This window comes from Lissotriton helveticus, chromosome 7 (genome assembly GCF_964261635.1).
Source record: "Lissotriton helveticus chromosome 7, aLisHel1.1, whole genome shotgun sequence".
Taxonomy (NCBI): domain Eukaryota; kingdom Metazoa; phylum Chordata; class Amphibia; order Caudata; family Salamandridae; genus Lissotriton; species Lissotriton helveticus.
The window spans coordinates 159,623,377-159,640,883 of record NC_136068.1 but is presented as its reverse complement, the minus strand read 5'-3'; the positions used below and the strand labels follow the sequence as shown (position 1 = coordinate 159,640,883).

The window sequence follows — 17,507 nt, the reverse complement described above, 5'->3', positions numbered from 1 at the left end:
ATGAGTCAAAGAAGCACTCCAAGAAAGTGCTAGTTCAATGAGCCAGGTTAAAGTACAAAACTGTGTAGGTTCTGGAAACCAAGAATAGCTACAGCTCAGAAATCAGAAATAATTGAAAACAGAGAGTCAGCTAAATGGGGACACTACAATGACTAACTGCGCACTGAAGTAAACAGATACTTTAAAGTAGCTCACTAATGGTCACATGCTTCTGGTGTGGTCAAGCTAGGATCTGCCAGCCACAGGTGTGCTGATTACTCTACCCATCGATGGCCTACAACAGTGGAGATGAAGCAGTGAGCAGGGGATGCTAAGAATAGAAGTAGTTGGCAGAAAAAGCAAACAGACTTCCACAAAACAAGGTATAGATCTTAATGTGATTCAACTCCAGGACATTTTCCAGGAAGCTGTAAATCAGTATTGGTATATGCCACAAGGTCAAGGCTTCTGGGAATTGTAGTATCTGGGAGGAAAATCATCATGGCTGTAATAAAGCCTGCTATGGATCCAAAATGAAGGGCAAGTTCAAAATATTGTACGGGAGGATTTAAGCCAATACACAGCTGTAGCCTTAGATCAGGCAGCTATAACGGCCACCAGGCTCTCCTCCCAAGTGATGGGCACAAGAGAGCTGGGAGTGAATCATAGCACATAAAAAGTACAAAAATAATAAGTTCTTCTAACACGGCCATTTATAAATGAATATTACATTTCAATCTAAATAAATGAAATCTAATGTTACATAACTCATGATTTGGGTCATTTCAATTGTAAAATGTTAAAAATCTTAAAAATAATGAATCTATTTAAAATAATTTAACAAATTAATATAAAATAAATGTTAGAAACTGGTGAGTTATTTAAATAGTTACAGGTTAGTAATATTTGTTTCAAATGATTTAAATGATTTTATATTTTTGAATTTCACTAAATTAATTTTATTTATTCTCCACAGCTCCATTGTAAGCTAGGTTTTATGATGTTGACATTTCAACCCTATGGGCTTATCTCAAAGGGTTTCATCAGGACTATCAAAGCAGCTGTCTGTCGAAGTACGTAGAGATTATTGTTCATTATTTAGAAGTAATGACATTCTTAATAGAATAAATGAAAACCTAATGAAAATATAGCAAAACAACCACTCCCTCTAAGGATACTTTTTAACGAAAATGTTATACCTTGTCCTCCAGCAGGGACAGGTTGTTTTGCCATATTTCCATTGGGTAGATATAGAACACTGGACTGTGACATCAGAACATTATACATTTGAATGATCTCTCAAGATGAGTTTAAATTATGACATAAACCACTTTGTTCTTTGATGACTTTTAATTGACTATATCACAGGATCAGCAAAGCACTGCACCATCTACACTATGTGCACTAACTTTATTTGCTGTAATTATTGTAATGGTAATACACTGTGAACTGAAGTTACAACATCAACTGGTCCTCTGTTCTCTCATTTGACATATCTCAATGAATTAAAATGTATATTAGAATTGATTCAAGACGTGAGGTGTAATCTGATGATACACTCTGTCTAAATGTATCCTATACATCATTGAGTCTGACATCATGGATGTCAGTTTGAGAGAAAACATTGAGTGCATTGGTTATGTCCCACTCCATCCCTCGAACCTTATCGGGTGAGACTAACAGCCTGATTCATGAAGCGAAATAGCGCCCGCAATGGCTGCGAAAACGCAATTGCGGGTGCAAAACACGGAATCGGCATTCAAGTACGAAATAGCGAAATCGCTAAAAAATAATAGCGATCGGAATAGCGATTACGCTGTAATAGTCGCAGACTCCGGGAAGTCGAGCAATAGCGATACGGAAATAGCGACCAACCACGGAATCTGCGAAATCAATAGCGAAACGCAATATTGTCTCAATCGGCATTCATGAAAGAAATACATTAGCGAAAAAGCGCTAAATCGCACGTTTGCGCGGCGCAATTTAAGGACAACTCAAAGCAGGTGGTAACCATAGAAGCCATGATTAACCAAAATTTGAAAAACTGTTAGCCAATCACCAACAGGTCCAGGCCTGACCAATCACACATAAGGACATTCAGCAGCAGCATTAGGCGTTCCACAATGCCTGGGATGTACATGGTGGTGAGGTGGCGAAGGCTACAGCGAGCAGCACGGAGGAGACGCATGAGGCAGGCAAGGATTTACCGGCAGCGGGTCACCTTCCTGGGCCAAACCAGAGAACAGATTTATGCAAAATACAGGCTGAATGGGGAAATGATCACCTGGCTGATACAAGAACTCGACCCCATCATGCAGCACCCAACAAGGCGAAACAATTCTGTGCCCACACATGTGCAGGTATTGTGCAGCCTGCACCTCCTGGCCTCCGGCAGTTTCCAGGGCATAGTAGCCGCTGCTGGGGGGATATCCCAGCCCACCATGTCACGCTGCCTCCACACTTTTGTTGACGCCATGCTCAGCCAGCTCCACCGGCACATCACATTTCCCACGAGCCGACAGGAATTGGACCTGACAAAACTACAATTTTATAATGTTGCCCATTTTCCCCATGTCCTCGGCTGCATAGACTGTACCCACGTCGCCATCTGCCCACCAGCTGGCACGGAGTATATGTACCGCAACAGGAAGTCCTACCACTCCCTCAACATACAGATGGTCTGCAATGCCAAGACCATCATCACTGACATTGTGGCCCAGTACCCAGGGAGTACCCATGACTCCTTTATCTTCAGGCACAGCGGACTCCACACACGACTGATCAGGGGAGAGTTTGGGGAAGGACACCTACTTGGTAAGTACACTTTGTCGACAATGTCACATTGCTATGAAGTAACTGCGCTGCACAGGCAATCAACATCTGCTCCTCTCATTCAGGTGACAGTGGCTACGCCCTACGGGAATACCTCCTGACCCCTTACCTCAACCCTGCCACACCTCAGCAACGCCGCTACAATGTTGCGCACATCCGGACAAGGAACTGTATTGAAAGGACATTTGGCCTGCTCAAGAGCAGGTTCCGTATACTGCACAAGACAGGTGGGGCCATGTATTACAGTCCTGCAGCGTGCTGCCGCATTGTGGCTGTCTGTGCAATGCTTCATAACATTGCAACCAAGCGCCGGATACCAGTTGACATATCAGGCAGTGAATCTGAGGGGGACGACCGGCCACCAGCACATGCGCACCATGCACGCGGGGAGAACCCAGCTGAAGGCCACAGACGTCGCAACCACATCACAGCTAACAATTTCTAGCCCACCCCCTTCCCCCACCCCACATATCACAATTGCATGCAAAATGTAATGATTACACAAGGCGAATGTGTGCAGCAAAATAAATGTATTTGTTTGATTCACAAGAAAAAAGGGTCATGGTAACAACTATTTACAAAATGCAGTATTCCTGCATACTGCATGTGACGGTTCATGGCAGGCTTAGCTTCAGCCTGCGCCTGTGTCCCTGACACAATGTCATTGGCGCCTCCGGCGCACAATTCCCAGGCGCCTGTGAGGCTCTTCCTCATCCTGGGCAGCTGTACCAGGCGTAGCCCTGGTGCTGCGCCTAGGTGGGGGGACCTGCGTGGCAGAGTGGCTGCTCACACTGGAGGCACCCTCACTCGCATCGTCTCCCCCCACAATGGCCGGTAGTACAGGTGCATGCAGTGCGGGGACGGCGGTGGTCAAGTGCTCCAGCACCCGGGTAATGTCCTCGCAGCACTGGATCAGTTGGGGGTGCTGTTGTGTCAACGAGCGCCGCGACAGCTGGGTGGTGGCATTTGCTGCCACATAATTTGAGCGACTATAGGTGGACAGCCGGCTCAACAGCTGGTGGTGGCGCCTGCTTGCAACACTGCGGTGCTTCACCAGCGCTGCAGTATTGTCCTCCATGGCCGCCGTCATGCGGTCCATGGCCGCCGTCATGCGGTCCATCCGCTCGCCGACTCCCGCCACATTGCGGCCAATCTTATGCAGCTGGAGCTGGATGGCTCCTTGCTGCTGCGACTGCCGCTGGTGTATTCGGAGCATGCGCCGCTCCACGCTCATGCAGGCATGGAGATGCCCATTGCCCCTCCTGCTATTCGGCCGCTGTGTAGCGGATGTGGCTGGCCCAGATCTTGTCGGACGAGCTGCAGGTGTTGTAGCAGCTGGTGTTGCAGGTGCGGCAGGCACTGGAGGCACATTGGTGGGGTGCCTGGCTCTGGCAGCCGGTGGGCCTGCAGATGTTGCAGCAGGTAAGGCGGGGGGCCTGGCCTTGGCAGCCGGTGGGCCTGCAGATGTTGCAGCAGGTAAGGCGGGGGGCCTGGCCTTGGCAGCCGGTGGGCCTGGAGATGTTGCAGCAGGTAAGGCGGGGGGCCTGGCCTTGGCAGCCGGTGGGCCTGCAGATGTTGCAGCAGGTAAGGTGGGGGGCCTGGCTGCTGGTGTTGGCGCAGCCGCAGGGGCTGGTGGCTGGGTATCAGGTAGGGATTCCTCCTCCTGGGCCTCCTCATCGATCAGCAGCCTCTCGCTGTCACTGCTATCACCCGCACCTGTGAGGGTAAGTGGATACTCATTAGGTGCATGTGACAGTCAGACGTGCAGATGTTACATTCATGCTGGGTGTCATTCCCTGGGTGGCTGTGTATTTGCGCACTTTGGAACCTTTCTGGCCGCATTGTGGTACTACTACATTGTGGACATACTACGTCTCCCACAATGCTTCAGGGCATTTCCTGATGCACAACATAGGCATGACTAAGGGCCAATGAGTGAGCCTATTTGGTCAGGGGCGGTCATAGGGGACAGGGTCGCAGTCGCATGCCACTTACCTTGGGTGTCTTGGGTGGGGCGGGAGGAGTCCAGAGGGGTCACGCCAACACACGCCTCCCTCTCCAACGTGTCCTCTACCTGGTCCTCCAGGGGGGTGTTGGGTGGGACAGTCGGTCCACCACCTCCGGTGCCTGATGCCTCACCAAGGCGCTCCGCCACCCTCTCCTTGGCACGCCCTCGGAGGTCGTACCACCACTTTTTCAGCTCCTCCAACGACCTGTCCGCAACGCCCACAGAGTTGACGCTGGAGGCAATCCCCACCCAGATCCTCCGCTTCTCCTGCTCTGGCACCCTCCTTGAGTTGGCACCAAAGAGCTGGTCGTGGTTGGCCACCACCCCTTCTATGAGGTTCTCCAGCTCCTGCTCGGAGAACTTTAGTTTGCGCTTGCGGCCAGCGCTGGTGCTGGGGCCAGAGAGAGGTTCGTCGGACATGGCGGTCGCTATTTCGGCAGAGTCGGGAGTCGCTAACGGAGGTTTAGCGGCAGCTTTCCGTCGTCAACACTCGAATGATAGCGTCACAGTGGTGTTTGGGGGTGGGATTTGGCTGCTTCCTGGTTGTGATGTCATCACGGTGCTCGGAATGCGTCTTCCCGTTTTCCAGATCCCGCGAGAATGCGACTCGCATTCCCGATCGCACGGGATTGCGAGTCGCTATCCTGTGCGATCGGGAATGCGAGTCGCTATCCCGTGCGATCGGGAATGCGAGTCGCAATCCCGATCGCAGGTAGCCGGAAATAGCGATTTTTCTGCGTTTTTTGTAGGTCGCTAACGGCTTTAGCGCCCGCGTGCGAGTCGCTATTTTTTCAACGAAAAGTACATGAATGCCGTTTTGCGTTTCCTCAATAGCGAGTCGCTATTATTCGCTATTAGGGACACGCAAAACGGCCCGTACATGAATCAGGCTGTTAGAGATCTAATGGCGTCAGGGTGGGCTTCCAAAATCCTGTGACTAAAATCTGTGTAAAACCTTTTGGGTAGATTGGGATTGGAGTGATTTTGGTTAACACCCGATGATCTTAGTTCAGTCTCTAAAGCCGGCCTGTAGAGGGTTTTTTGGGATGCAATGGCAGTCTAATGGGTCACTGGATTCCCAGGCAACCTAACCAGGGACTTTTTGGATTATAAACCCCTTTCCTATTATGAGTCCACAATTGATGATGTAGTGCCGTCTCTTGCATGCAAATTGTATATGCAGTTTAGGTACAAGTCGGTACTGACAAAGGTGCTTTGCAGCAAGTTGAAGGATGCAGCAGTAAAAGATGATCTAAGTCCAGTCGGTGTGGGAGCATCTGAGTTGCTTACTCATAGCTTCTATCTATAGGTCTTTGGGATCTGCAAGGCACTTGGAGGCTTTTAGAATTCTTAGCATGGATACGAACAGAGTGACAATGTTTGCTTTTGCTAAATTTCTTATGTCTGCATGGCTATGAGGTACCAACTGAATCCAAGATAATGACTAGTCACTATATTTTATGAGAAGGGGTGTGGTGCTGTTACACTGCTCATTTGCCTCTCCTTGTTGGATGTAATTAATGTTAGAATTGACCCATCTATTTTATATAGGATATTTCTATACTAAACATTTGTTTTATACAGCTTTGTCTGTTTTTTAAATTCTCCTTCATATATAGTAAGCAATGTCTTCATTTTTATGCCTACTGGAACCTGCATCTGTCTAATCTTTGTAGAAGGAATAATGCTTGGCATAAACTTTGCACTTTACAACAATTTCATCTGTATTGACTGAATCCACCAGAAACCTAAAAAGTGTAGGGTGTGCTTGTTCTTATCTTTAGCTTGTAGTAGTGAATTGTTGTTTTTTGTTTCAAGCGTAAAGGGGAGATTTTATGTTTTTCTATGATTTAAATGATTTTATTACTGTAACACTTTTTACTAAAAGAATATTTTATGATCCTGGTGATCGAAATAAACAAAATGGATGCCAGTTTGGGCCCGCCCAGGGAAACGTTGTTAAACATGGCTACATTTTAGTGTCCTGACCTTGCTCCTCCTGGTATCAGGTGTCCTAAAGGCTTGATTACTGTAGGCTCTCAGTTTAGTTCTCCAAATCGGACTTATACTCCTTACCCTAGTGCTTCAGCTGCATGTTCGAGGCTGTTGATTGTCTAAGAGTGTGAAACTTTGTGATGTAGTTCGATGCTCAAAGGGTGCATGAGTTTGCTTATGTTACACCTTGCATTTTGGTGAATTAGTGCCCATGTGCTCTATTACTCAAATCATATCAGAAGCAATGCATACAACCAATGTAACAAGGAAGAAAATCTTAGAAACAATAAGATGATGTTGTGGGGTTGATGCTTAGCAGATTCCTTAAAGATGAAATATTGCAACTTCGCAATGGATATTATTACAAGACAAAATAAGCAGGCTTCACAAGGTTGATGATGGGTTAGCCTTGCCATTTTATGCTTAGCATAACCACAGTGTAGCATTCCAACTTCCCAACCTTACAGAGCTAGGTTCAATCTCAAATACTCAGATAACTAATGTAATCAAATGAAGTGCATACACTTACCATAGCCTGGATAGCAGACCTTTAGACAACAGACAGAGCTGAGCACTGTTAGATTAGTGAGACTGCATAAGCCAAAAAGGACTCCACAAAATGCATAGTAGTTGCAGACTATTCTATCAAATAACCACCTGAAGACATAAAAGGAAATTGAAGTTGTTAATATGCAATAGAAAAAGTGCATTAATAGAACATTGATCATCTTTTCCTAATCACAAACATGATGAGTTTTTTCATATTTGTCAAGTGCAACATTATCTTAAATCAAATACATAGCTATATTCACATTAAAGACTAAGGTAAATGTATACATGAAGATAATACATGTTGAGCTACTTCTGCACTTATGTGTAGACTCACATGTCTCCAAACACACCAATGAACGAGTGGAGACTCCCATTCAAGAATTAACAATGGTAAAGTTACTATAAGCAACTTTTTACCAGGTGGTGGAGTTCTCTGCCATTGCAGTAGTGATCACCCTAAGATAAAGTGTAGGGAATTCAATATATATATCCACGCACAAATCTTCCTGCCATGAAGGGAACACTTTAACAGTCGGTGCTCGCGGCGAGACCAGGACAGTCTCTCGCTCAAAATATCTTCCGCAAAGATAGATAACGCAGCACTCCTCTTGGCTTTAAAGATGTTTATTCAAATCGTGACTCTCGAGAGTCACGATTTAAATAAACATCTTTAAAGACAAGAGGAGTGCTGCATTATCTATCTTTGCGGAAGATATATATATACTGTTACTGACAGATCAGTATGTTTTTTAGATGTAGAGCGATATGTGGTCAACAATTCCTTAGCAACAAGGCTATATAGAAAACCTACCGCTGGCAACACAGTTCTCTACGCGTCGAGCCACCATCCGATACGCAGCATCCCATATGGTGAGCTGCTGCGTATCAGACGTATATGCAGCTCCGACGTGGAGTGTGAGATTGCACAGTAAGCCAGCAAACGTGGTTTTTTGGCCGGGGCTACTATATAAATATGATTGACAGTGCTATTAACAAAACGAAAAACCTGTCTAGAAGTGACGCATTGATCCCCAAAGTAAAGCAAGCTATGCAGAACAATACCAGGTCTAGTATTCAATCAAGGGTCATTCTAAATTTTAGCAGGCAACATCAGGAGCTCAGTAAGATTTTCAACCGTAACTGGAACCTGGTACAGGGGGATCCGGTTATTGGAGGTTCTGTGCCAAAGAAACCAGAACTAACATTTAGAAAGTCATTTTCTATGAGCAATAGCCTGGTGATTAGCAGCCCTGAAGTGGCCATTCCAACAACTTGGATGGCCCAAGTTAAGGGATTTAGAAAGTGCTCAAGTTGCAAGGCGTGCAGATTTGGATGTAGTAAGACTAATTTTTCCAGTCCTTTCAAATCTCAACCAATCATGATCAATAAAAGATTAACTTGTAAAACTGAGTTTGTCGTCTATGTGTTAGAGTGTCCTTGTGGGCTCAGGTAAGTTGGTAGCACCAAGTTACCGGCCCACAAAAGGATACTCCAGCACATTAGGGCCATCACAGGTAAAGATCAGGTGTATCCAGTCGCTAGACATTTTGAGCAGAACCACAACAGTAACCCAAATTTCCTTCACTATTATGTGATAGACACGGTGTTACCCATGAAACGTAGGGGCAATCGGAAGCCAAAATTGCGTCTCCTTGAAACACAGTATATTTTAGAGCTTGATATAAACAAGCCAGCTGGAGTAAATGCTAGTGAAGATTTTTATACCTGTTTATAGTCTCCCATTTATTATGATCAGTGGTAAATTTTAATGTGGGCTCACATTAATTTCTATATGAGAATAACAGCTGCTGTGTAAATAGTCTGATTATGCACATGAATTTGTTTTCATAATAATGGAAAAAGATATCTTTTGATTAATTGAAAAATAACTGTTTGGAATTAGACATACTCTCTTTGAGGATTAGTATGTGTAAACAGGAGTGCCTGTAATAGGTTTCTCTGTTCACTTGGATTTTATATTATGCACTGTTTTGCACATACATTTTTTGTAGGCGGCATTGTATGTGTAAATTACGGGATATGATTTATGACAGGCGCAGGCTGAAAAAAGGCCAACTAGGGCATCATTCTCGGCATAATTATAAGCAACGTAAAGAGAAAGCTAATTACTTGATTTCTGTGCGCTATGTTGGAACAGTTGACATACGAATCAGTAGCCTTAACACAAATGAATGTGGCAAATTGAGGAATTGTGTTCCAGAAACTCAAAGGGTTTTATGTCTTTCATGTACTGTATCCAGCGTGAATTCTCGTGGGTTTATAAGGAAAGCATTACCTTTTAACTTTTTTAAGCAAACATATATATTCACATTTATATTTATATATTTATTGAAAGATGCTTAAATTATCATGCATGATATTTTGCACAGTTGTCATGTTGAAGCTGCTATTAGTAACCCGTTACTTTCTATGTCAAATTTTGCACTATGACGATGTCATTCCCTGTCATATCACTTTAAATGCCGCCTTTTCTTGTTGCAAAGCGCGATGTGATCAAGACCCGAGTGGGGTTTGAAACGCGTAATGGCGGACTGGCTGGGCGATTGAATAAAGCACTTTGATTGGCACTAATTTTGGGGTCCGCTCTTCGTAATTTTCTTTCCTAGCGAGGCAGTTGCAGGCGGCGATTGGCATTACTCACTGTGTATACCCTGCATGAAGTAAAGGCATTTTCAACCTTCAGCCGTGGTGTCAGTGTTCCTCACTTCAAGGTTTAGTGAGGTGTTTGTGGGATATATATATCCGAACTCATACAGTGCCATGTTCCAGTGCAAGATGGGTTTGCACTACCTGTCCCTGCAACTCACTTAGAGTAAGAATGAACTTTAAATTTGAAGTGCAGACTCGAACCTGCAAGGCAAACTACATGCCCCACAATACCCCGATGACTCTTTAACCACGTGACTATGAAAGGCGGGGTTACTGTGGAATAAAGCAACTTACAACGAAGTGCAGGCTCCGAGTTTGCTTTCTAAGCCCAGGAAGAAGGGGCCAGTGAGCCCTGAAACGCGTCGGCAAGGTCAATTGAATGCTGGGGGTCAGACGTGCAAGCAGCACATACAGGCTGGATAGCGGAGCACGGCGTGTGCCTTCTCAATGCTAAGGGCATTTGGTTTCACCATATTTCGCACGGCGGCCCGGCCGTGGAGAAGAGCACCATCGGCAGCTGAAGGAGACGCTCACCATCGGCTGCACGAAGCTGCAGCTCGGAACTTTTCCGAACTCATACAGTGCCATGTTCCAGTGCAAGATGGGTTTGCACTACCTGTCCCTGCAACTCACTTAGAGTAAGAATGAACTTTAAATTTGAAGTGCAGACTCGAACCTGCAAGGCAAACTACATGCCCCACAATACCCCGATGACTCTTTAACCACGTGACTATGAAAGGCGGGGTTACTGTGGAATAAAGCAACTTACAACGAAGTGCAGGCTCCGAGTTTGCTTTCTAAGCCCAGGAAGAAGGGGCCAGTGAGCCCTGAAACGCGTCGGCAAGGTCAATTGAATGCTGGGGGTCAGACGTGCAAGCAGCACATACAGGCTGGATAGCGGAGCACGGCGTGTGCCTTCTCAATGCTAAGGGCATTTGGTTTCACCATATTTCGCACGGCGGCCCGGCCGTGGAGAAGAGCACCATCGGCAGCTGAAGGAGACGCTCACCATCGGCTGCACGAAGCTGCAGCTCGGAACTTTTCCGAACTCATACAGTGCCATGTTCCAGTGCAAGATGGGTTTGCACTACCTGTCCCTGCAACTCACTTAGAGTAAGAATGAACTTTAAATTTGAAGTGCAGACTCGAACCTGCAAGGCAAACTACATGCCCCACAATACCCCGATGACTCTTTAACCACGTGACTATGAAAGGCGGGGTTACTGTGGAATAAAGCAACTTACAACGAAGTGCAGGCTCCGAGTTTGCTTTCTAAGCCCAGGAAGAAGGGGCCAGTGAGCCCTGAAACGCGTCGGCAAGGTCAATTGAATGCTGGGGGTCAGACGTGCAAGCAGCACATACAGGCTGGATAGCGGAGCACGGCGTGTGCCTTCTCAATGCTAAGGGCATTTGGTTTCACCATATTTCGCACGGCGGCCCGGCCGTGGAGAAGAGCACCATCGGCAGCTGAAGGAGACGCTCACCATCGGCTGCACGAAGCTGCAGCTCGGAACTTTTCCGAACTCATACAGTGCCATGTTCCAGTGCAAGATGGGTTTGCACTACCTGTCCCTGCAACTCACTTAGAGTAAGAATGAACTTTAAATTTGAAGTGCAGACTCGAACCTGCAAGGCAAACTACATGCCCCACAATACCCCGATGACTCTTTAACCACGTGACTATGAAAGGCGGGGTTACTGTGGAATAAAGCAACTTACAACGAAGTGCAGGCTCCGAGTTTGCTTTCTAAGCCCAGGAAGAAGGGGCCAGTGAGCCCTGAAACGCGTCGGCAAGGTCAATTGAATGCTGGGGGTCAGACGTGCAAGCAGCACATACAGGCTGGATAGCGGAGCACGGCGTGTGCCTTCTCAATGCTAAGGGCATTTGGTTTCACCATATATATATATATATATATATATATATATTTTATGAAATATATTTTTTGTATAAAAAATAAATGTGAAGAAACTTGAAATAATTAATAAAATAAATGTTACACCACATTAACTCCTCAAATTAAAGGCTTATTTAAAATGAAATTAGCTTCAGTATATGGATATTATTAAATAAAGTAATTTTTTAAATGTTAATTTACAAATTAACCACTCTCACTAACATTTGTTTAATTCCAATGCTTTTACAGTTTTTCGAAATAAGTTAAAAAGTCTATCTTATTTTTTAAATATATTATTAATAATCTATTTATCATATTAAATTTGATTGTATAAAAATATTTCTTTACAATAATTATAAATACAATATTAAAGCAATTTATTTGTATGTATTAATAGTAGTCAACTTCTGACATTATAGTCGCTGAGAATATGCAAAACCTAAACATTTTGTCAGTTTGCCGATAAACCAACAATCCTTTGCTAAAAAATCCTTTGCTTAAAAAACTGAATTTAACTGCCTGTTTGATAGTTCTAATGTCGGTTTTTTAATGCATCTTTAAGATATTTTCTTCTTAAAAATAAGATTGCAGGGCATATACAGATTAGATGTTCCATCAAGTCATCTTTATATGCACAAAGTTCACAATTTTGTGAGCACTCAACATACCAGGCACTCTTTAATTTAAAAATTGTAATATAAAAGAGATGGAAGCAGCAGACTCCATACTGTATTCCACATGCTTATAGGACTGAATGAGCAAAATATCCTATAATTACTGTTGGTGCTCAGGCTCTGCTTTATTAGCTCTTTATATTTGAGATGGGGATTAGGGAGCATTTCATCAAGAAGGGGGCAAGATATTAGATTTGATCAGATCATTGACCTGCCTGAGACTGGAATTATTTGAGGTGCTTTTGAAGTGGGTTATCACACAGTCACAGACAAAATGCTTTAAGGCACCTACATAAAGAGCAGATAAGGACGGTAAAGAGAACTTGAAGCTTAATTTACTGTGAGGTGTAGCTGGTCAAAGATTTAGTTAGGTTCTAATCCTTTTTATAAAAATTCTATGCAGAGCAGTTATTGCATCACTATTGAACATTACAAATGCAAATAAAATGGATGAAATTATTTTGATTTTATAAATATTTAAATCCAGAACAATTGCTTGGCCACCGTAGATTTTCGAAAATCTTTTTATAGAATTTACAACAATATTGGCCTGCTTCACTTTACTTATAATGTGGTTGTCCAGCTACTTTGTGATCCACTGTTACACCAAGGTAATCTTCATTGCTTACTTTTAAATAGTGTTGTTATCGATTTTACATCTATAGTGACTCTGAGGGGTCGATTCCAATCTTGGTCAGAAGGTCTCCGACGCGATCCGGACGGAAAAGGTACGAGTCGGCACGAGTACGATGCGACTGTACGCGTGTGTTCCAACTGAACCGTTTTCGGATCTGAACCACTCAGACCGAGTCGTACGGACAAGATTTGCACCGCGCAATGGAGGCGTTTAATGGCCGAGCGAGGACGATGTACGCATCGGACAGCCGGATCGAGCTGAAGTTTCCAGCTCGCAAAAGGTCCGGGAAGCTGGCTTTGGGGGGGCCGTACAGGGCCCCCCATCACCCACAGCCTTACGACTTGGCCACAGGGGGAGATCCAAGGGTCTCCCCAACACAGGCATGTACGGTGCGAATGGCACTGATGCGTACCCACTGCAGGGCGCGCACTCTTGCGATACGCACCCATTCAGTCAAGGGGAGCCCATGTACGTGTCGTACGACCAGCTCCCATTGACTTCAATAATAGGAGTTCGACCAAACTGAGTCCGGCAGCATATGGCTGCATCGTACTCGGTTGGACTGCAGAAGTCCGGCTCGGTAGGAAAACACTCTAGATCTGGCTCGGTCAGAGAGCTTTCCGACCCAGACCGGAATCGGCCCCTAAGTCTTACCAAATGACATAATATTTGCCTTTGCCAAATTGACTTTTAAATAATTGACATTGTTAATTTCTTGCTGTGTTTTTTATTGAAACTGCAAACCTACTTGGATTAAAGAGAAAATGGCAATGCCATCTTCATATGTTATGTATGAAATGGATTTCCCACCAAGATTATGAGGCATCCCCATTGCATTGTTGAGGTATAAGGATAGGTTGGCAGTATAAAGCGAAAAAAGTAAGGACGCCAGAGTGCAGTCTTGCTTACGGCCAATGAAGGTTCCTAACTGTGTTGAAAGGAGTCCCTCTGTAAACTTTACTTGTAACCAAGTGTTGTCATGTTATGCCACCACAAAGTGAAGCAATGATTGATTAAGTCCCTGTTTATTAAGTTTTTCCCAGCGTTTTGAACAAGTTTAGCCAAGATGAAGAAATTTGGCATGTCTGGAGTAATGTTTAAAAAAAAAATGTTTTTATTGAGCAGAGCATCAAGAACAAAGCAATCACATATTAACTACATTAACAGGACTCAAAAACAAGCTGACATTTTTATCCATATTAATTGACATTTAATTCACTATACAAGCTATCTCTACATAATTAATACCAGCAAGGAGCTCCACTTTTAATAAGATTTTCATATGAAGCTGGCAAGTATTATTTAAGAGCTATACAAACAAAGGTGCAAAAACTTCAAAGATAATAATAAAGTGTCACTGTGCTAATGCTAAAGTGCTAGAGCTAAAGTGCTGGATTTTAAACAAGAAAAGTGAAGCAATGATTGATTAAGTCCTTGTTCATTAAGTGTTTCCCAGCGTGTTGACCAAGTTTAGCCAAGATGAAGAAATGTGGCATGTCTGGATAATGTTGATGAATAAAGTCTGCAACTCTTGGCTCCAGAGCTCAGGGTCAGACTTAAAGATATTCATTGGAATCCCACTGGTCCCAGGCACTCTTGAAGATCTAGCCTATATGATCAGTGAGCAACTATCACCCCTGGTCACCTCCAAGTCCCCTTGGTTATAGTTTGAGACCATAAATCTGTCATCTGTATGGCTTGATCTTAAAGAGTTGGTATAGGTGAACCATGTTTTAAACAGCATATGGAAGTCAGGGTTAGTATTAAAACATCCCATTCCGTGCCCATCATAGCACCAAAATGATTTTATGTCCTTGCGTTGTATGACTAGGAACAGTTGGGACCATGCTGCTTCTTGGTGCATTATCCACAGGTCTTTTATTTTTCTTTTGTGACTTTTTTTTCCCAGATCAATTTGTTGTAATGTGTGTGGCATGCTCTGGAGCTTTTTCAGCTGTTGGCGATGAACCCTTTTTTCTGTGTTTAACAGCGTGTCTGTGGTTTGCAGATAAAGTCGAGACAGAATTGGAGGAAATATAGTTAAACACTGAATTTAGAAATTGTTCCCAGTTCTGGCGGCTCCAATTGAATGATAGATGAAGCTTTCACTTTTCATAATTTGGTTGTGAAGTGACTAATCTTTGATGTTTTAACAGGGAGATATTTAAATTCACAGCCATGTCTTGCTTAAGTGTTTTTGATCTATGTATGTATCTATCTATCTATCTATCTATCTGTCTGTCTGTCTGTCTGTCTGTCTGTCTGTATAGAGAGATAATTTAAATGTAGTGCTAATTTATTTAATTATTTGTGGGTGCTAGTTTAATTTGCCTCCTCCAGTATTTTTTGCAGCAGTATCTTTTATTACCAGTGGTTACCCACGTATGGTGCTTGACACACTCCAAGACTTCAGAAAAATAATGTCAATGTTTTAATATATTTAAATTAATTGTATTTATCATAAATGTATATTTACTAATGTTTCCAGGGTTTAATAAATATTTTTTATTTTCCCCATACTTTAACAAAGGGAGACTCCGTAGTGAGAGGAAAAGATCTCCTTATGGTAAAGTATAGGGAGAACTTCCTATACTTTATCACATACATTCGCTGCAATCATCGTAAATTAGAAAATCACACAAAAAGTAAAACAAATATTTGTTTTTAATGAATTAATAATTAGTCCAATTAATTAAAACAAATGTAATTATTTTAATAAACAATAATATTATATATTGTTTCATATTCAAAAAAGGTAATGACAATATGTTAAAATAGATGACAAATACATTTTATTCTTACATCATTTTTTGGAACATTAAATTATATTTATTTAGGTTTCTAACTATTTTAAATAATCTAATTGAAGTTACCATTGTGCACCATGGGGTTTTATTTTAAGTCCATAACTCAATTATTTTTTATGGAATGGTGTACTTGTATGAGTGATTGGCCATGTGTAGTGTTGGGCTTATTACAGCTCCTTTTGGCAGGAGTAACATTACACTAATAGTAGACTTTGTAGTAACTTTCCGCTCATATTATGTGAATAGCCCAAAGTTGTACATTTTCTAGAAAATGCTATAGTAAACTTACCCAAGTCAGTTACTCACAAGTGTAAGTTACCTTTGTGAATAGCCAACTGAGAAAGCACACATCAGAAAACGTGGACATCCACCATGGTGTGGTCCAGTTAGGAGTTGTGGTCATGGTTGATGATGACTTATGTGGTGTGTTGTGAACGTTTTTAAACATAACCAGTGGGGAAAAAGATAGATAGGTAGATATGAATATATGGATATATATATATGGATATATATATATATATATATATATATATATATATATATATATATATATATATATATATATATATATATATATATATATATATATATTGATATCTATGAATATATAGATCTAGACAGATAACGAGATAGACATATAGGGATATAGATGTATATTAGATTGTCACCATTCTGTAATTATGATTCAGCCTCACTTTCCATTAAATACAAATTTTTGATTTGCAGGGGAAAAAAGTTAAAGTGGGGGTCACAAAGGGAATGCTTTTCCATTTAATCTACCATAGGAAAAAATGCTTGTGCCTCCAGCAAAAACCTCTTAACGGATTTACTCTAAACTCTGCATGAAAGTATAACTTCACCCTGAAAACGTGCTTTCGTTGGCTTGGGTTGAATCTTTTCAGTAGCATTTGAGAAATAAGCTCTTTTTAAACAGCTGCTGAATGGCATTTAAAGAGTTAACACTCTTGGTCACATTCTTATATATCTTTGCTGTTTAAAATTGCGATTTGAAAATCGTGAATTCTGTCAATTACATTTGAGTTTTTCTCAAATGTTATTTGCTGATAAACAGGATTTTTTTTCACACCATCTCGAAGAACGTGATTTTGGAAAGAAAGGAAATGTTTGCACTGTGGAGTAAGGTTTTCCACAGCATGGGTGGGGTGAGGGGACACCTTGAGAGCTGAGTCCAACCTTATGATGGTACTTGGGGGCACTAAATGGCATGAAAAAATGGTGATAAAATATGAAAAATATGTTGAGTTTGCAGCAGAAGCGTATTTTAAATCACAGTTCGGCAGCTGCCAGTTTATTCCTTTTGTAGAAAATCGTGATTTTAGAAAATCATACATTTTAACATGAAAATTAAAAATGATTTAAAAAATTTTAAGAAAAATATCTAATTTATAGCTTTTGCAGTGAAGGTAGGCTGCCTGCAGAGGGCTGGGCCGATCCCTC

At 42.7% G+C, this 17,507-nt stretch overlaps 1 protein-coding gene across 1 annotated transcript in view; it reads right to left on the bottom strand.

The window, feature by feature from the left end:
• The window catches only part of LOC144766682 (opsin-5-like), a 602,462-nt gene that overhangs the window by 203,209 nt on the left and 381,746 nt on the right, over positions 1–17,507 (bottom strand). The window contains exon 4 of the mRNA XM_078650455.1: positions 7,344–7,471. Within this exon, the coding sequence (XP_078506581.1) occupies positions 7,344–7,471 (128 nt within the window). The remainder of the gene's footprint in view (positions 1–7,343; positions 7,472–17,507) is intronic.